Raw genomic sequence first — 21473 nt, forward strand, 5'->3', positions numbered from 1 at the left:
CTCAGTTTTAAATGTACAGCAGATGTTAAACCGCATGGACAGTAAGGCAGAACATATTGAGGGTTTTTTGTTTGTTTGGTTCTTTTCCTTCTCTGTAATGACGAATAAGAAAACTGTAGTGGGAGTGGACCTTATGCTTATTTCTGGCTCACAAAAAGTCCAGAAACTACTTGACAAACTACAGAAATTAGATAACAGATAATGAGATAAGCCTAGACTGGACATCCATGGAGCATAAATATTTCACAGTGTTCTTTTAAAAACCCTGTTATCAGTGGTCAATAAAAATAGAAATATATAAAGCTATATCTTCTATATGGATAAATATATAAGCAAGCTAAAAAAAAACAAAAAACAATGGGAACTTTCCCGTTCTACTTGGAATTGCCTATTTTTCTGCCTAACCGTGCTCAGCACGGCATCAGCACAGCATCCCCATCACGGCTGCACTGCCTGAGGCAACACCACCAACAACACTAGTCAGTCCTGGGATCTAAACCCACAGTCTTCTGGTTGATGGCTTATTTCTCTGACACTAGGCTACAGGCTACCAGTAGTGATTTTACATATGCAACACAAATGATCTGTTGTAATTATGAGCAGACATTCTAGCATTGGGACCGATATTATAACTAAAATTATTATTATTATCTGTTTATAATAAGCTATTTACTGATGTATCATCCAACCTTATCTACAAAAATATATATATGTTTTTGGATGTTGCTGAGGTTGTCAAAAGACTGAATTTAGCTAAGTTCTGCAAGCTGTGTCTAAATTTGCTAGCTTTCTTATAGCGGAAATGAGTGGGGCTGAACCTGGCTGCCTACAGATTTTAGTGCCTGTGCAGCAGAATTCAAAGAGGTCTGATTGACAGCACTAAAATCCTCCCTACTGTTTAGTGACTTCAGCAGTGTACAGGCCTTAAAGGTCAGCTCATGCTGCCGGGAACCTCAAGGCAATGACACCATCCTAACTTCGAAATCAGAACAGGGTGTCAGCGGCAGAAGTTAGCCCGAAGACAGCCAATAAAGTGAGACCGGTTTGGCTCCTTCGCCAGCTTGTCTTTAGAAATAAGTGTTTTTTTGAGATGACTAACTGTCAGAAACAGTGTCTGCAAGCAAAGCCGGTGTGGGCCAATTATTATAAGAAACACGGCGTGAGACAAAGGAAAAGTTCCAAACCGCCGCTTTAAAGACTAAAATGAGCTCGGCCTGCTGCATTATGCATGCACACTCATCACACAAACACACGCTTCGGACATGAATAATGTTAATATCAACCTTCTTTTGATATAGTGAGAAAGATATTTAAAATAAAGCATGCATGCCTGAAAAAGGTCACAAAGAACTGGATCAGGTCCATGACGCTGCTGTGCTGTGAGAAGGAAATCTGCAACAAACAACAGAGAGGAAAGCAAATCAGCCAGTATATAAGCAAAACCATGGGTAAATTCCATCAGTGTGACAAAAAGAATACCTTTATAGTGTGCTATTTAATTAATATTAATTAAAAATATGAATTAACATGCACACCATCACACAAAATGCGAACAATACTAAAGTCCTATTCGCGAAGCAGCACTGCACTCCCACCTGCTGCAGTACTCATTCCACCAAATGCACCACAGAGCGCCACAGGAGGTCATTCCTACCTGTGGCCATCAAATTATTACATTTAAGATTTATATTTACATTTAAGATAAGATAAGATAATCCTTTATTAGTCCCACATTGGGGAAAGTGTTTCTCAGTGTCACAGCAGAAAGGGATAGCAAGACACAAATGTAGAGAAATAATTTACACTATATACACAATATAAATAAGAATTGAAAAGCAATAGCAATATTATTTACAGGTTATTGCAAATGACTCTTTATTTCAAGTTTTTTTTTATTTTTTCTCTCCTTGTTCTAAATTTCCCTCCTGGGATCAATAAAGTATTTCTGATTCTGATTCTTTTACATGTCTTGTGTAAAACATCCATCAGAATTCACACGTTAACATGCTCTTACAATCTGCTGGTCATGAGAAACTAAGAGTGCTGTCAAATCACCTTTAACATTCAAGATATCCAACAAAACCTCAGATTTCAAATTTGTTTTCTTAAACCTTGTAGAGATTTGTAAAGAATTACAAATCTCACGTCCTTTAAATTCCATCTCTACCATGTTCATGTGTCTTACAGTGTTATCCCAAATCATCATTTGCCAAAGACATAGTCCGAAGTCGCAAAATGCTGATTAGCCATTTACATTTACATTTATGGCATTTAGCAGACGCTCTTATCCAGAGCGACTTACAAAGTGCTTTGCTATTTACCCAAGAAAAGCCTTAGCTAGTAAGAATATACTAATAATTCAAAAGATACCTCTAAGCTCAGACATTACTAAACACAAGACAATAAGGTGACCATAGTACTCTAATGGTCTAAGTACTCTCGGAAGAGGTGGGTCTTCAGTCTGCGTTTGAAGACAGCGAGCGACTCGGCCGTTCGGACACCCAGGGGAAGCTCGTTCCACCACTTTGGTGCAGGACAGAAAAAAGCCTGGACGCTTGTCTTCCGCGGATTTTGAGGGATGGCGGGTCGAGCCGAGCCGTACTTGAAGCTTGAAGGGCTCTTGGTGCGGATCGGCTTTTGACCATTGCCATCAGGTACAGAGGGGCTGGTCCGTTCTTGGCTTTGTAGGCCAGCGTCAGGGTTCTGAATCAGATGCGGGCAGCAGCTACAGGAAGCCAGTGGAGAGAACGCAGCAGTGGAGTGACATGGCTAAATTTTGGGACATTGAAGACGACCCGTGCCGCTGCATTCTGGATGAGTTGCAGGGGCCTGATGGTGCGCAGAGGGAGACCAGCCAGAAGAGAGTTGCAGTAATCAAGTCTGGAAGTGACGAGAGACTGAACAAGCACCTGGGTGGCCTCTCTAGAGAGGAAGGGTCGAATTCTCTGGATGTTGTACAGAAGAAATCTGCAGGACCGAGTTACGTTTGTAACATGACTTGAGAACGATAACTGATCATCCATCACTACACCAAGGCTTCGGGCTTCAGTAGAAGGAGTGACCAGTGAGTTCTCAAAGGTGATGGCAAGATCGTTTCTTGGTCCAGCAGTTCCCGGGATGTACAGCAGCTCCGTCTTGCCGTCTAGCCAGGGTGTAACATTAACGTTAATTTATTCAGGCACTAGGGACGGGGAGGATTCGAAAAAAAAAAAAAAAAAAAATTCTTAGATGCATTTCAAAGAGGACGTGGACCATCCTAAATAAAGTCATTCAACGATTTTCCAAAAGTTAATTGAGAACAGAATATTGACACAACTCTACACAGTTGTTCCATAACATGATGAACGGACCAATAGAAATGCTCCCAAATCACTTCCATTAAAAATGAAGAGGGATTTTTTTTCCCTTCTCCTGTGAAGTTGCCGTTTTGGAGATCCGAGGTTCTTGCATCACAGCATTTATATTTATAGCAGCATCAATGTAATGATAATCAACACCTGAGTGGATGAAACAAAACCTGAAACATCTCACCCCTCAAAATCACTCAGGAAGCAAACAGCGTGGCTCTCTAAATCTAGAACACAATAGCCCCGAAAGGCTTTGGCGATGCAAAGTACCATAGTTAATTCATTATAGGATTACATAACCAGTACAAACACGTGAAAAGGTAGCATTAGCAACTGCTGTAATTCTGTAGATCGGTATCTCGCTGTCTGTCTTATGTAAGGTGTATAGACGCGGTGGCCTGTTATGTAAAGCAGCCTTTATTTTTCTGGCACCGCAGAGTGCTGAAGCAGAAAGACCATATGCCATATGCTGCTGCCCATTTTCAGATTAGTTTAGGGACTCGACCAAAGGAGCTCAGAATTTAAAAGAGACCACTCTACTCAATTGCTTATGAGAATTCAATATGCAACCCTCACGACTAAAACAATCTAAACCCAAACCTACAGCCCAAGCCCTTCCAAAAATAATCGACCGTCTGATAAAACTAAATGTCATATTGTGATTGATTTGTAAACGGCAAATGCGATCAGTGTGATTCACTTTTTGTTCGAGAGGTAACAGGATTTTAAAGTCCATGTTACACCATCAGTTTCCTGATCTGAGATATTTGAAGCATTCTCGATGAAGGCAATGCTGCGAACAGCTGCCAAACACACGGCGGCTTTGCAGCCACCTACACATGCATTTCAAACCAATGCAAACTCACACAGACACAAGCACAGCCCAGGGCTTCCGTTAGCCAGGACCTGCTGTTTTTAGGCCAACAGACAGTGTAATGACACTGGGTTATCTAACAAGTAAGTAAATAACTTCCATGCACATGAACACAGCTAATAACTTAATTAGCATACGCCGAATGTCATATAAACCCCAGTGTACATCCTGTGTACTGAGTTTTCCATCATACTGTTGCAACTTTAGATTGTGATTCATTCTAATAGTTCTAATGAATAATGACTTTTCCCCCCCCCCCAAGATGTTGGGGAGCATTTCAAAGTAATGAGTAGTGTGAAAAAATGAGCTCTAACTCTTTGAGAAAGTGAAGATTTCAAAAACTAGAGACTGGAGTATCATATTTTCAGCTGGTGTGGCAAGCTAAACTTACCCAAGCCCAATGTGTTGATAACATGTTGGAATTGTTTGTTTACCTTATATTCTTGTTTACTTGTTGCTGTCTTTGACCTGTGTCTTACTTGAATCCATGACTCTGATTCTGAGATATACAGTTCATACAGGTGAAATGAAGAGCACTGGCCATTAATATGCATGAGCTCATTCCCATATCTGCTTTTTGTTTGTTTATTTGTTTGTTTTGCCTCCATTATGACTCCAATTTTAGATTGTGAGGGTGAGGCCTGACACATGCCTCCTCCTCCGGTACCCAGCTCTGATGAATCGGCTAGTATGTATCAGTGCTGATGCTTTGGCTTTCTACCCGCCTGGAGATAGAAAGGCCAGTTGTGCTCTCTCAGGCTCCGGCTCCTGATGGCAGGCAACCAGACCCGGGATTCGAACCAGCGATCCTCAGCTAATAGTGTTAGCATCTTAGCCGCACCATATCTGATTATAATTGGTTGTTAATAAGGTAACGTTTAAAAATAGTGAAGAAAATTATAATAACGCCACAGAGTTTCAAGAATGTGCCACATTTTCCATGTTACAAAGTTCTATTTCCTGGGATACAGCTGATCCATCTTTGTTTGTGGTCATGCCAACATCAGAGACAACTGTGATTGGTTGGGTTACCTAACAAGTAAGTAAATAACTTCCATGCACATGAACACATAATAACTTGATTAGCATATGTTGATTGTCATATAAACCCCAGTGTACACCCTGTTTATTGTTTGATGGAAGCCAGGTTCCTCCAGGTAAGAGCGGGAACTAACTTTTCTATCCTATCTGCTTTTTGTTTGTTTATTTGTTTGTTTTGCCTCCATTATGACCCCAATTTTTGACTGGGAGGGTGAGGACTGGCACATGCCTCCTCCGACACATGCGTGACCAGCGCCAGATACCCAGCTTTGCTGCATCGGCTAGCATGCATCAGTGCTGATGCTTCGGCTTTCTACTCGCCTGGAGATAGAAAGGCCAATTGTGCTCTCTCAGGCTCCGGCTCCTGATGGCAGGCAACCAGACCCGGGATTCGAACCAGCGATCCTCAGCTCGTAGTATTAGCAGCTTAGCCGCACCATATCTGATTGTAATTGGTTGTTAAGAATGTGCCACAATTTCCATGTTAAAAAGTTCTACTTCCTGGGACACAGCTGATCCATCCTTGTTTGTGGTCATGCCAACATCGGAGACAACTGTGATTGGTTGGTACTGTTGCTTGCGGAGATTTTAAAAATTTAAGAAGGAAAATAAATAAATAATACAATAAAAAAGGTTGCCTTTTGCCCACCTGAGAAACACATTCATCAGGGCAGCTCCTGTTAGTAGCCACAATTGATAGGTCCTAACTAACATTGCCTAAATCACACAAACAATGTGAGCATATCTCCCGTTAATCCCTTTGTGCACTCTTCACCCGCAGCCACAAAGGGTTTCTGAGTAATCGGTAGAGAACTCCGAGATTAAAGGTGACTTCCACATATGGAAAACGTGTTTGAGAATAACAGATGTGCTGTGGGGAAATAAAACTGGCCATGATAGACTTCTGGAGCAGAGGGCATGGGGGCTGGAGACGGGGAGGGGTGTGATAGTGGGTTTAGTTCTTAAGTGATTTACTGGCATTTGTGTCTCCAGTGAAACTGGCTGACAATCAAAAAGCCAACAGAGAGGAAAAAAAGTGTTGAGAAAAGCTGATTCCTCTGTCCGGAGGGAAAGGCCATTAGGGAAGTGATCAGGTGGTTGGAGCCTTGTGCCTCTTTTCTTCTCCATTACTGAAGTGCACTGGCCAACACCGCCACCACCCCAACCCCAACCCCCACCCCACCTCGATTTTTCTTCCCCTGCTTTCTGCAGCCGAACGCTGAAGTTAACCCTAACGCAGTACTCAGAGGTGCTGTAAGAACCAGCCTCAGGGTTCAGTCGTTTTGCAATGAAAACATGCCCTGTTCTAACCTTACTTTCTAATAGTTTCAGCCATATAGGAAATAAGCAAATGGTCTTCTTACGCCTTTATTTGTATGATGAATACACTGGTTTCATGAACATGACAATTCCAGATCTGAATCCAGACGTTAGCTGTGAGTTGGAGTGTGTTATATTTCCATGGCTGTTCAAAATCATGTACAATATTACAAAAAACAGCCAAATGCACCATATGACCCAACAGTTATACTGACTGCATTAATGGATCAAACACCCAAACGCAGCTTTTCCATCTCCATGGAACAGAATACTCTGGAGGAGCTGCACATGAGCTGAAGGCCATCATTTCCAATGCTAAGTCTTAACTACAGAGAGCAAAATAAAGGCCAGAGAATTGGTCGTAACGTTGTCTGGAGTGATGAAGCTCCCTCTGATACCTCTGGGATGTGCTGGAGTGGCGTTTGTGATCCAAAGCTAGTCATTATCAATCAACATCAATACCTGACCTCACTGATGCTCTCATAATAAAAGCAACCAAAGCATGACAGCAATGTTTTAAGTCTTCCCAGAAGAGCAGAGGCTTCTACTGAAGCAAAGGGGGAAGGGGAAGGAACAGCATCTTTTTACGCTCCTTGATTTCAGAGAAACGCTAGATGAGAAGGTATCCATTATTGATTGGTCAAATCGGTGCATATATAAGTAACTATGCACTCAACTTAGTTTGGTTTTCTAGTGGCTATACTCTGAACTCTATCAGTTTACTATCAGTTTACACTGCACCTGTTCTGGTTAAAAAAAAAGACTATACTCAGTTGTTCTTCCTCCTGTTGTCTTTAGCTATTGTCAGCATTTCCCTCTCAACCTTGTTGGAGCTTCAGGCTAATAACCCTCACTCAATCTCTCCATTAAAGAGTGCTTTGAGGAAATAAAAGAGCATTACAAGCTTGCTAGCTCGCCGATTTTCAGCGTTCCCCTTTTTTTCCCCCTGACCTTGTAGATTGTAGGTTTCAACAGACGACAGACGAATATTTAATGACTTGCAGCCCATGAACGATGGCCATACTTAATAAGGCCATGGTGAATTGGTCTATAAAATAGTGAAAGACACCGCTGGAGCTGGACCCACTGGAGAACATAACCATGCTAGCTGTGCTTGTAGTAGTTGCAGCATCATAGTTTATAGGGATGGGGTGAGCACAGACAGCAAGGAGGTTGTTAGCACAAATCATAGCACTCTTGCTGTCTGCTACAGCTCCCTGGCTTGGAATAAATGTATACATCTATTTAATTGCTCACTGCAGCATGTTCTTTACCATCAGCGCTAGAACCACAAGCCCTCTGCAGTCAGAGTCAACATGTCATCATGCAGTGACGCCAAACAAAGACTAAAGACTCATGCATGAGTGACGTTAAGTGTCTACTCTCATTGAGAAAGTCCATTTGCGGTGCAAATAACTGGTTTAAAAATGTACAGGCACTGGACAGATGTTTAGATTTGCCCAAATTAATACACAATTAAGTTACAAACTGGCCTCTACCTTTTAATCATTAAAAATCAAACATTCTGGAACTTTCTGAAAGACCTTAATTCCAGCACCGTTGATCAGACTGTGGATCTGAAGGAAAAATGTGGAAATGAAGACCAAAAAGCATTATACTGAAATCTGAGGTTAAAGTCATAGACCAATTGTGAAGAAACGGAGGCTTCATCATACCACTCCGGCACTTTCTCGAGAAGGCCTTGCCTCAAAACTCACAAAAGGCCACAAAAAGGCCAACACCAACTTAAAAGGAGCTCCGTGGCTGAGACTGGACAAGAGGGGTGGTATCAAGAGCTCTGCAGATGATTATCCTATATTGGAAGATTGCAAGCAAGAACCATTACTGGACAATTATCAAATGCAATGTGTGGTGCAAACCTAACACTACCCATTGTTCAACAAACAGATCCCAACAGTAAAGCAAGGGGGCGGTAGCATCATTTTGTGAGGATGCTTTACCTCAGCAGGAACTGGTCATCTTGTTGAAATTGAAGGACAGATGGATAGTGCACAATACAAGGAGACATAATATAACATGGTACTATTTTAGTGCCTTTATTATGCTGCTCTCTTGTTTGATTTTGCTGCTGTAAAAACTGACTTTCCCCGTGGGATAAATAAAGTGATCTATCTATCTATCTATCTATCTATCTATCTATAGTCTGGGAAAAGGAACTTTCAGCAGGACTATGAGCAGAAGGTCAAGCAGAAACACACGAGTGGCTGAGTAACAACAGGGTGGATGTTTTACAATAGCCAAGTCAGGGTCCAGATCGAGAATACGTCACTATTTGAAAACTGACAACCTGTCACAATTTATTTTTTTTATTAATTGGATGATAAATGATTCCATAAATAATAGACATAAATGATATTACTGTCATTTAAAGACCATTTTATTCCAGTAATATGTTTTATGTTATAATAATTAATAATATTATTATGCATAATAATGCAATTACAATATTAAAGAGCAGTGAACGAATTGTAATGTACAATTAAAAGAAATACATTATATATATATATATATATATATAAATAAATAACACAATAACACCAAAATGTCCCCACACTGGAGCTCTGGAATGTGGCTTTGAAACCAAGTCCATTCACTCACTCTTCCAAACCTTCTACAGAAATGATGCACTGTTGGGGGGAGAAAAACAGCCCGAGCTTCTAGTAACTCGTCTTTGCCTGACGCTAGTGATGTAACGGACCACAGAACTCACAGTTCAGGTTTTTACGCCACAGACTGAACAGCGTGACTGGCTTTAATACACGCAAGTAAACACAACTGTCAATATTAAGGACAGCAAAAATGATCAAGGTCATGTCCAAATATTGTACCATAAGTCCATTAATAATTAGTACCGCAAGCCTCCGACCACAAGCATCAACCAACAACATGGAGTAAATCTGCAAGGAAAGAAAATCACTCTGACACATTGAGCAAAACTGTGAAAAACCTATTCATTAATTGCTGCCAAAGGTGTTTTTCCATTAAATACTATTCTGAAAGTGTTGGATGTTTATGCAAGCAGCATTTTTTTAAAGATCTGCTCTCAAGGTTTGCAATAAACAACCTGTATAAGAGAAAGTTATAATGCAGATGAATCTGAACACTGTTAAGGAAGCTGCAAAGTCCTGTATGTGACCAGGACAGGCCTATTTTACGTCCACATTTAGCAATTTAACTCTTATTTAGATACATATTCCTCACTTAACTTGGCTCTAATAGCCTGTAACTGCTAAATGACTGGGATAGGTGAATATATTGAGTGATTGGGCTTTTTACAGATCAATACTATTGAAGAAATACAAGGATACAGACAAAACAAAGAGAATAAGGGAGGATGAACCTTTGAGATTAAAGCCAAACAAGCTATTACAGGGCAGCTAAGCATGTATCTCTCAAGAGACTACAGAAAATACAGCAGAGGGAGGCTTTAGCCATTTATTCAACATTAAGCTAATACACACACGGAAGGGAAGGCTGTCCTACTTAGAAATAATAAAATATATAATCAGTAGGAAAAGAAGAAAAACAGGTGAACTTGGGTCAGCAGTGATTTATTAATTAGTTTACTTATTTCTTGTGCAACTGTGCAGCTCTTTGACTAAAAACATAACACCAGTATGATATATTGGAAAAAACAGAAGAGCCAGAAACATGAGACACAAATGTAACAAATTGTCTCTTATAAGTAATTTCATTAAAAAGTTCAATTAAAATCATTAATTAGTAAGACATTAATACGACCTTCCCTGCCAATCTCTATAATGCCCCCCAGTATTTCATGCTATACATCTCAACAGAAACAAAAACAACAAGCCACTCCAAACCCAGTATGGTTACTGTTCCAATACAAGCAAAAATGCAATGCTGGATATTGGAGATTAAAAAATAACCTTAAGTGCAAAATTGTTAGAAATCAATTCTAGTTTAATTCAAGTTTAGTACAATATACTGTAAAGTGAAGCAAAGCATGATGCATAACATCAGTAGCTACATATAGAAGCTAATTAAGAACATATTATTTAACATATTATTAATATATTATATTATATAATTTGATGTTTTTAATTTAGTTATGTAGTTAGTTCTATTTCCACTGCTATTTAATGTAACTTTTATTTCAGATAGGCTGACATGTCTGATCATTCTCCTGTCCATTCATCAGTGTTCAGTTTGAAGACTCCTCAGGACTCCTCAGGACAATCTTTAGACATCACTTGAGACATTAAAGGCCTTCAATGAAAAACAGGACAGCTTATTTTACAGGATTGGAATCAGTACTGATGGGAAACACAGCATCAACAGTTCAGTATCAACTGCACCTTAAACTGACTTCCACATTATTCAAATTGACAAATGTTTGTGGACACCCCTTCTAATCAATGCATTCAGCTACATCAAGTTGCACTCACACACACACACACACACACACACACACACACACACACACACACAGCTTGTCTAGCCCCTGTAGAGAAGTACTGCCAATAGAATAAGACTCTCCGGACCAGATAAACATGAACCTACTGGCTCCATGGTGCCTAATACCAGGTGTGGGCAAGAGGGGTATAAAGCCCAGGGGGACCGTGTTCTCCAGAATGATGAATAGTGTGCCATCTAGTACCTCTGGGATGAGCTGGGGAGGTGATAACCCAACATACTGACCTCACTGTAAAGTTCTGATTTTGGAGTTTCTATTTAGTCGAGCCACTTGCATACTGATTAACACATGTTCTATAATTACATTAAGCCAGACAATAAAGACTGTGACTGCAAAGAGCCAGCCTTACAGGATCCTACAGTACTGTGGTTGCACAGAATAGCCGAGGCCTTTCATTCATCCAGTGCCACCCACAGTGTCAGGTCGTTGCGACCTACAGTCTGACAGACATTTTTATAGCATGTCAGTACTGTCATTGGTATTCAATACCAAAGTGGAATGCTCAAAGTCTCTATTATTGCGGGGCACATACTGTGTCCCTGAGAGAAACCGCACAGTGGGAAGCTCACTTCTCAAATGAGCCCAAAGCACAAGGCTAGTCAGGTCTTTAGCACTTATTACAACAACAAGAGCCCCCTCAGCACACACTGACAACTGTGGTCTGAAAGATTACAAGAAAGAAGGATTACTGACCCAACACTTATGTTTACAAAGAGTGTTACACTGGGACTCTGTTGCTTATTATGATAATTAAATGACAACTAATTACATTTTAATAGTACTGCAAAACTCAAATTCACAGGGTTCTGTGACTTAAACGACAATTTGTTTTAATTAAAACATTGTATTTTCTAAAAAATAATATTTTTTATAGTACTGCAATATATAATTACATTTTAATAGTTCTGCAAAACTAAAATTCAAAGGGTTCTGTGACTTGAAAACCATTTTTATTAAAAACATATCTTTTATTTGGTTTGTTTTTATTTTTTTAAATAAATTGTATATAGTACTGCAATATATAATTACATTTTATTAGTACTGAAAAACTCTACAATTCACAGGGTTCTGTGACTTAAATGACCATTTTATATTTAAAAAATATATTTTATTTGAACGAATTTTTATTAAATAATACATTTTATATAGTACTGCAATGTAGAATTACATTTTAATAGTACTGCAAAATCCTGAAATTCACAGGGTTCTTAACGTGAATTATCATTTTTTAAAACAAAAAATATATTGTATTTTATTTATTTTAATATTTTTTGATAATACATTTTATATAGTACTGCAATATATAATTACATTTTATTAGTACTGCAAAACTCTTACTCTTAAATTCACAAGGTTCTGTGACTTTTTTTTTTATTTGAACAAAACATTTATATATATATATATATATTGAATTTTTTTAGGTAGGAAAGTACTAATATATTAGGTCTGGGCTGAACTAAGTGAATAATCAATAAACCACTAGTGAACAATAAGACAAATGCAATAATAGGGTGTTAAACAATGGGGGAACAGGATTAAAGAATCATCTCCAATATGCAATCTGCCCAAAAAGCACTTGTGCTACATCTCTTACACATTAGGCTAAGCCTGTTAGCATTACTCACAATGTTAATGACTGATTCCACATCATCTCTGCTACTCCAACTGCAGTAGGAAACATACTTAAATTTTTTAAATTATTTATAATTACATCATAATATCATATAAAATCAGATATTCAAATCTGTATCCATGTACATGTACAAGGCCCCTGTCAGAAAGACTTGCAAGCATTTAAAAAACTCTAGTTTCTAGAAGTAGAAAGTCCAGGTCCAGAAAGTAAAACATCACCCCAGGATTTTGTTCCTTTTGTACCGTTGCCATTTTCCCTGAAACCTTGTACCTTTGCTAGTTTCGCATGCTGCCGTACGTTTGTACTATGTAAGGTGTGTGAAGGTGAAGCTGTTCACAAACTCACTACATTACTTAACATGTTCTGATACAGACTAAGTTCAGTTAGACTTTTCCCAGCAGTTCCCATCCTGCAGAAAGCCCACTACTATATATATATATATATATATATATATATATATATATGTGTGTGTGTGTGTATATATATATATGTCAAATGGGTTTTACTTATTTTCAGCCCTACATCCCTGCACAAACAGCACATGCTACTACAATAAAAAACAGCCTGTATCCAACCTACAGTGCAGCTGCATCGTATATAATGACTTCTCCAAAATATCTGCAGCATCAGGTTTGAACAAACATTACACCACAGCTTGTATTACCTCTTTTTAATGTGAATATTCATCACGTGGGCCGCCTCAGACACTTTTAATGAATTAAAATCTTTTATGCTATGAGGTAAGGAGAATATCCCAAAGTAAACTGCAAACAAAAACCGAGGATTTGTTCTTCAGCCTTGTCAACATTTGCATAATCCTTGTGAAAAAAATTAAAATGAAATAGGGAATTATATAATTAGATTTGCTCAGTGAAATGTTCAGTTCAGACTACAATCACAGTCCTTGCTGGTACACAGGCTTTGAACATGTTTACTTTTTATGAATTATGCATTGTGAAAGATTAAAATATGGTTTCTGCACTCAGTATTGTTATATGACCTTCTGTCACGTTTTGTCTCTGAAAGGAATACTGATTATATACAAATGTCAGACACAAAGTCTTTTATGTAGTGTAGTGCATTAGAACTGTACATGTACGATTTCTTTAGGAACAAACATTTTAACGCACCACCGATGATTGGATGAAGCCTTACGTTGTTGTTTGTGGTAACATTGTTTAACTGCTTGAAAGAAGTGTAAATATATATCTGACATTAGGCTACACATTTTATATATATACACACACACACATACACACACACAAATGCACAAATCTCCACTACATTTAATATTAAAAGGTTGAAATGGTTCTACATTGATGCCACATAACAACATAAAACACTTTTAGTACCATAAAGAATGTTTGTAATAGAGGTAGGAGTTTGAAGAACAGTTTAAAGGTAAATGTAAGGGTCTTTACCAATTAAAAGGTTATTTACATTTTTTAAATCTCTTACAAATATGGCTTTATGACTTTACAGTATCAGTGTATGTGGTATAATTATTAGTAGTTGTACTGTTATTATTATTATCATTATTACCATTACCATTATTATTATTATTATTATTATTTTTATTATTATTTGTACTACATTATACACTGGCCTTTCAAAAAAATTGAACTAAATATTTACTATAGTTAAAACTATTTATTAATAAATGTATTAATATATAATGATTATTTCCAGATAATAATTATTATTCTTTTGGGATAATCTGCTGTTTATTTTCTTCATTAAGCAACTGATTTTTTTTTTTTAATATATGAAAATAGTTAGAAATGGGTGGGATTCTTTTGCTTTTTCCAATACAGATATTAAACAAATGTACACAGAATGCCAACCATTAATTTTCATACCATAGTATTCCTAAAAGTCTCCTGCTCCAACCTTATTCACGTACTGAGAGGAAAAGCCTCTGATTAATTGCCCATGGTAATGGACTATATGATACAGATCTGTATCTGCAAGTTAGAGATGTACAGAGGCTTGCATGGCAATAAAGAGGCCGTTATTTTATACCTCAGTCTATCCTGTATCGTTGCACCCTGAACACTCAGCTTCAGCTATCCTGTTTCTCCCAGCAGAAACCTGATGAGCACTAATAACGCCATCATCGCATACATCCAGGGTGTGCCCCTAACGATTACAATTTGTAAGAGAGATGTTTTGTCATTCAGATGGTTCAGATAGGTTGGGGCAAAGGTAGGCTGCATGCTGCCTGGCCAAAATGAGATTACGAGTGGTATTCTACTTAATGATGTCCGCTACAGGGGGAAAATAAGTGACTTCTGTGCTCACTGAAAATCAAATCAAGGTTAATCTCCTGCTCCCACAGTCCCACAGTCCAGTCTATTGAGCAGTAGTCATCCAATCAGTTGAGAATGGATGCAGCAAGGGAAGTTAAGAAAGGAGAGACAAGCACTAAGGAGCACCAGTTTGGACCGTTTCGGTGTTTGAAGTGTGGTGCTGGGCGTCTTTCACCAGAGCACAGTTTAGCTCCTCAAACACAGACGAGGAGAAACTGACCCATGAGGTGGAGAACAGAGAGCTGCATGAGGACAATTCCTTCATAGCTGGTTTTGTGTCTTTGTTGTCTGAAGATCTAGTACATACCAGCGCTATCAGAACTGTGGTATAATCGTAATGTGTATATAGACTCAATAGACTTGAGGTTGTGCTGTACTGTGGATTTTAGCATTGAGAGTTATTATTGTGTAATTTAAAAGGAATACACTGAAGACTTGAGGCTCTTAGGTTCTAATAATCAGTGAAAAGCTTATTATCTGATAAAGCACTGCTGATTTTTATTGCACACAACAAAAGTCCATCGTATAATAAACGACTAGGGATAGTCTACACATACACTACACGATTTCAACCTATTGTGGAATTAAGCTGAACCCCAATGCCCCAAAACACGTGCCTTGCGTTACCTAGAAGACACATCCCCATTTTCGTTAAGGAAAGGCCTTTGGGTGAGGCCGTAGGTGGGAAGACTAAGTCTGAACGGTCTGTACAGACTGCAGAAAGAGCTGGAGGTGAGGAGCACAGGACATATTGAAGGTGACCCTACGTACAAGGCAGATGTTGGCTTCTTTTATGAATTTCAGTCCCTCTGTAAATGGTGCTGCAGTATCAGACATGTACCAGCACCAGAATGTAGCTGCTGTATCAATTAAGGTGGAATGTAAAATAAAAAATAAAAAAAGTAATAAATAAATAAATAAATAAAATCTGCAGACTAGAGCCAACAGACTCAGTCAGATTGAGAATCAGGGCTAAAATTGGGGTAAAAATCGTGTTTTTAAAAATGCATTTACTCAGGCACTCATGGCACTGCAGAAACGTTGATGATGCCCAGGTTGCTTAGATAGTGGCCTTCAGCTCGCCTGTACTGCTGTGTCAGGTGTTTCCCAACATCTTACGAGAAACATTTAAAGAAAATTGCGAGAAAAAATGAAATATGTTTATAGCAGTTCTCATAGCTGTCAGGACAGGTGCTCACACAGGTGCAGATCAGACATGCCAGGTGGGGTGGCTAGATGCCCATTTACTGAGGGTTGAAATCCACTCCTATTCCACTTCACTGCCACCCATATATTCCCTATGGTGTTCAGGTCCGGAGAGCAGACTGACTAATCAGGCACAGTAATATCATGGTCAGCAAAGCATTGGGTAGTAGGTTTGGCATTTTGTGTAGGTGCTAAGTCCTGATGGAAAAGGAAATACGGAAGCATAAAATAGTAGACTTCAGGCTGCGTTGACTTTGGGCTTGATAAAACACAGTGGACCAACACCAGCAGATGACCTGGCCACCCAACCTATCATAGCATGCAGAAACCTCACACTGGATTTCAGACACCATGGATTCTGTGCCTCTCCACTCCTCCTCCAGACTCTAGGACCAGGATTTGCAAAATTTACATTCTTCTAACTTTTGACCACTGAGCAACAGTCCAGTTCTTCTTTCTCATTGGCCCAGGTCTCTGGTTCAGGAGCGGCTTGATGTTAGGAATGCACGTAGTGGAGCGTGGTGGCTCCTGATGTCCTGACACTAGTTTCAGTCCAAGCTCCTGAACACACTCCAAATGAAATATTGTAATAATTTGAGAAAATTGGATTGGAAAGTAAAACAAAAAAGGCTTCAAATGTCACTTTTATGTGTAATTAATATAAAAGTTTTTTTTAGGCTTCTAATGTAATATCCTTCACTAGTATGCATGTATATATGTATGTTCTGTTAACTGTCACAGTATAGACCACCCTGACACTGCAAATGAACTTCAAGATGCAGACGAGCTCTCTGCCATTTGTCACAGTGTGCTATCTCAGATGTTTCAGAGGAGTGTTAAGCAGATGAGTCCTGATGAACAAATGATTTCCCGTCATCCCGCGCCCACAAATGCAATGCTGAAAATAATGGAGGCCAACCTTTAATGATGTGACATTAATATACTGTAGCAATGTAATCGCAGTGTGATGTTTTGCTCATGCTGTGCAGCCCTATCACTACTTACAGTAAGCGCATTCACCCCCATGCTGCTTCCCATTCGTAATGCAGAGATGAAAGGCAATTACACTTTCCCTTTTATGACTTTATTTTGACTTCATTTTGTTAAAAATATTGATCGCATTAGTCGTAGCGCGCAGCTTCAACGTCTTTTAATAATCCTGGTAAATGAACACTTCTATCAAAAGACAGATGCAAGGGGGTTAATGACGATTGTCATGTTTTATTAAGTTTTGTTTGTTAAGTCGTTTGTAAATAATGACTTTTCGTGGGGAAATAATGTTTCGAAGATAATAATCATTGAAGTAATTATTATTGTTTTCATAAGCATCATCATTGACATTGTTATTATCCATTTACTGGTCTAACAGTGGATCATACTTCATGAAAATAAATTCTCGTGGATTCCCCTGAATTTGACTTAATTGAGTGTGACTGAGAGAAACACCGATAAAGTCTTTAAACATTCTCTATACAGAGAGCTGAGAGCTGATTAAGGACAGTAAATACGAATAAGCACACGACTGCCTGCAGGGGAAAGCAGACCAGTCCAGTGCATGGGCAGTTTAACAGAGGGTAGATGAAGGGTCATGGGGACAGAGTTAATCTGATTCGGTTCCACAAGGACTGCGCTGGGCTGAAGTCATTAGGGGCTGAGCTTGGGAAGCAGGGGTTATGTGCGCTTCCAGAAGCGGAAAGAAACCTGATAATCAGATGATGGATTCATAGATATTCAGGGGCTAATATTCAGACTATGTGCATACGTACGCTGCAGAACAGCCCAACGATGCCTGTTTAGCTGAACATACAAAACTCATACTCATTCACATGCACTGCATTCAGGCAAATTCAGTCAGCTGTACGTTCACACTGGTCATAGTAACATGGACTTTCTGTGGAATTGAAGCCACCGTTACAGCTAATTCTGTGAGCTACCATGTATCAATCACTGTACAAAAGACGCTGCCTTATTGTTGGATGCACTGTGACAGCTTTGCCATCAGTGATCACTCATAAGCGATGCTGGCCGGCACAGGCATCTGTTAGCTGATACCCGATGTCCTGATGTATAGGAGGAGAACCTCCTAGTGTCAGGAGAAATGCTAGTGCTAGGAGGAGCTACAGACAGGTGGGTTAGCTGGCAGTACCAAATTATGGGGAAAATGGGATGAATTTGACAAACAAACAAAAAAATTAAAAATTAATATTTCCGAATTGTTTCATAAGTATACTTAAATTGTATATGTTTGTGCATATGTGCCTGTGCTCAGAAATTGTTATTTGTGACAGTATTAAAATAAAAACTCTATGAAGTTTTAGTTTTGTCAGTTTAAGTTCAAAATAAATCATAAAAAATGTGTTTATGGCAGTTTTGACAGCTGTCAGTCAGCTATACTCAGGTGCAGTTGAGACATGTCAGGTGGATTGGCCAGACTCTTCCACTTCACTGTCACTCATTAAACCCCTGGGTGGTAACATCAACATCACCGTAGCAAACAGTTCTGATTGGCTGCTATGCCATGTATCACTACATTGTCATGTCTCTCTAAAATGGTGAAACATAGTAAAATGTTTTTAACTTTGAATGGAATTTATTGTAAAATCAGAGTTTTCCTCTTATTCCAAGTCATTTCGAGCATTTCTATTGGTCCATTCATGCAGAATTATTCACACAGTGTAAAGATCAGCTACAGGGTTTAACCGATGGAGAAAACTAAAACAGAAACTATAGAATAATGGAGATACATGTTCGGAAAATGTGGAGACTTCTATTGGTCTATTCATAGTAATTTGTCAATGTCAGATTCACATTATGTGAGTACATCTATCTCTCTATTGATCTATCTATCTGTGTGTGTGTGCGTCTGCGTGCATTTGTCTCTATCTGTCTGTCTATCTATATCTGCGTCTGTTGCTTAAGTGCACACACATGTGGTTTTCGGCAGCCTTGACCTGAGCTATTAACCCACATAAGCTGAACCCTCTTCAGTCTCAGTGGAATAAATGAGCCAATTGAAAACCACTGCAGCCCTTCCGTATACAGACCTGCGTCTACAAACCACACTGACATCCCATCATGAATGCGAGACTACACACCTCACTCAATAACCTGCTTTAAGCATTAGCTGTGATATCAGTCGCTCTAGGTATGTTTGCGACAGCAGCTTTCCTTCTCAACGCAGCGGAGCCACTGTACAGTCAAATAACGAGGTTCAATCTTTAGTCAAGCAGATTATTTGACTGAATATTGCGCACTAATCATTTGGAGCTCATGACTTGGAGCTCATTGCAACAGTACAGGCTGTATCCTGTCCGGTGTAAATGTAATTCATTACTAACTACGCAGCTAATCACCTTATTGTATGACTGCATTTAAGCTGCTCTAAACGCAAACGTGGGCTTATAACAGGAAACGGCCATGAGGGATGATCAAGGGCAAGAGCAGGACATTCTCAGGTTACTGAGCGAGCTATAGACGGTGCCGCTGGACTCATCATGGTAATTACGGAGTCATGTTTCTATCTCATCTATATGGGATTTCGATAGAACGACATTAATGGGAACAGTTTGCAGCCGCAATCAATACAGGGGTGATGCAAACAGGACACAGCATGATCACATTCTGATGTAAGCTGTGATCAGAACGAATACTTCAGGGAGGACAAAGACTCGTTAGATACTTCCGATACTGCAGAGCAGTACAAACAGCGTCACCTACAGGACTGAAAACTAACACAGTTAATAGAAAGAAAATTTATGGATATAATGAACACTATGAAATTTATGACTATGATCATTGCTGTTATGCAAAAACATCATGTTTTTCAACTGCCTTTTTCAATTGACTTTCAATGGGTGTTTTTTATTTGAGCATTTCTATTGATCCACTCATCAAAAACAAAATTTTGACATATAAAGAACAACTGCCAGATTCACATTATGTCAAAAAAGGCAAAAATCAAGATTTCACAGGACAGGATTTTTGCAGGACAACGGCAATATGTGCATTTATCTACAGGGTTGGGTTGTTACAGTCTGAGATTTTCACACAATTTAATTACAAGCTAATTAGCAGGGGTTCTTTCTCTACCCCTTGCTGTACCATAAGGGGTGACACTGAAGCGTCTGTTGAGTCGACAAGGAAACCTGTCCGAATTATTAGTAGAGGTACCTGTCCCTTCACTTTCCTTCAAAGGTTTTAAAAGCAGTTGTTTTGTGTAAGAGTGAGCTTAAAGCATTCAAACCTGGATTTTGATGGGCCATGAGAAGTTGCTGACGTAGATGTAGAAGGTGATGTTGGGGTTGGCACGGAAGCTGAATCCCTCACAGGAGAAGGTGTTTTGGAAGTCTTTAATGTTGCTCTTGGACACGATGGAGAATTCCTCCGACAAGACCGTGCCAGCTGTGAGGGCATATAAACATTATCTGATTGTGATCTATTCAGGAGAATAATTACAGTCACAGTCTCTAAATTCCTGTACAACGACATGACTCTTATCCGTCAGCATCATTTTCGGCATGGTTAGTGCTGTGCTAGAGATGGCAATCTCTAGAGCCCCTCTCTGAAACCACAAACCATGTACAGGCTGTGATGTGAACCACTCGGGCTTGACAGGACCGTTCCAACACAAGCATTTAATATCGGATCGATCTTGATATGTAACATTTGCAGCATATCGTCGCTACCATGCCAAAAAAAATTGAGATAGGAGGTTTTAGCGTGACAGCAGTGAGTTTACATATGTAGCCCATGGTGTTAAAGAAATCGTGATCAGTTAGTATAGCTGTTGATGTAGAGGTGGATAAATAGAGATAAAATATTTGGCTTCCTAGCAATGATTTTAGCTAGGCACAAAACACAGGGTCAGAATGGGGGTTTCCTAGGCTTGAAACCAGAAACAGCTGCTTTAGAGACTACTGAGGCACCACCTTAAAAGCTCTACATTACCTTATGCATTGTTCATGCCATTAATCCTTTGTACTAAAGAAGTATAGACATAAAAAAATATACGGCAATTTACAATGGTGGGTGAAAGGAGCATTAGGGGTCTTGCCCAAGGATTCTGTATATGGTGTATAGCAGTGGTGTTTCTGCCTGAAAAGTGCTGATGGAGTCATCAACTATGCTCTATGCCATGCTGTTATCTACTATGCCATATATATATATATATATATATATATATATATATATATATATATATATATATATATATATATATATATATATAGTTTGAAGTGTCAGACATCCTTCCTGTGTGAAATATGAAGAAATAATAAAGAAAGGC

General features: G+C 39.1%; 1 protein-coding gene across 3 annotated transcripts in view; it reads right to left on the reverse strand.

The window, feature by feature from the left end:
• atrnl1a (attractin-like 1a) overlaps nucleotides 1-21473 on the reverse strand; it is a 286426-nt gene that overhangs the window by 127878 nt on the left and 137075 nt on the right. For all 3 annotated transcript variants that reach the window (XM_072677372.1, XM_072677371.1, XM_072677373.1), the window contains exons 24-25: nucleotides 20433-20590; nucleotides 1331-1392 (exon numbers count right to left, since the gene is read on the reverse strand). In XM_072677372.1, the coding sequence (XP_072533473.1) occupies nucleotides 1331-1392; nucleotides 20433-20590 (220 nt within the window). The remainder of the gene's footprint in view (nucleotides 1-1330; nucleotides 1393-20432; nucleotides 20591-21473) is intronic.

The sequence above is a fragment of the Salminus brasiliensis genome, chromosome 4 (assembly GCF_030463535.1).
Source record: "Salminus brasiliensis chromosome 4, fSalBra1.hap2, whole genome shotgun sequence".
Lineage (NCBI taxonomy): Eukaryota > Metazoa > Chordata > Actinopteri > Characiformes > Bryconidae > Salminus > Salminus brasiliensis.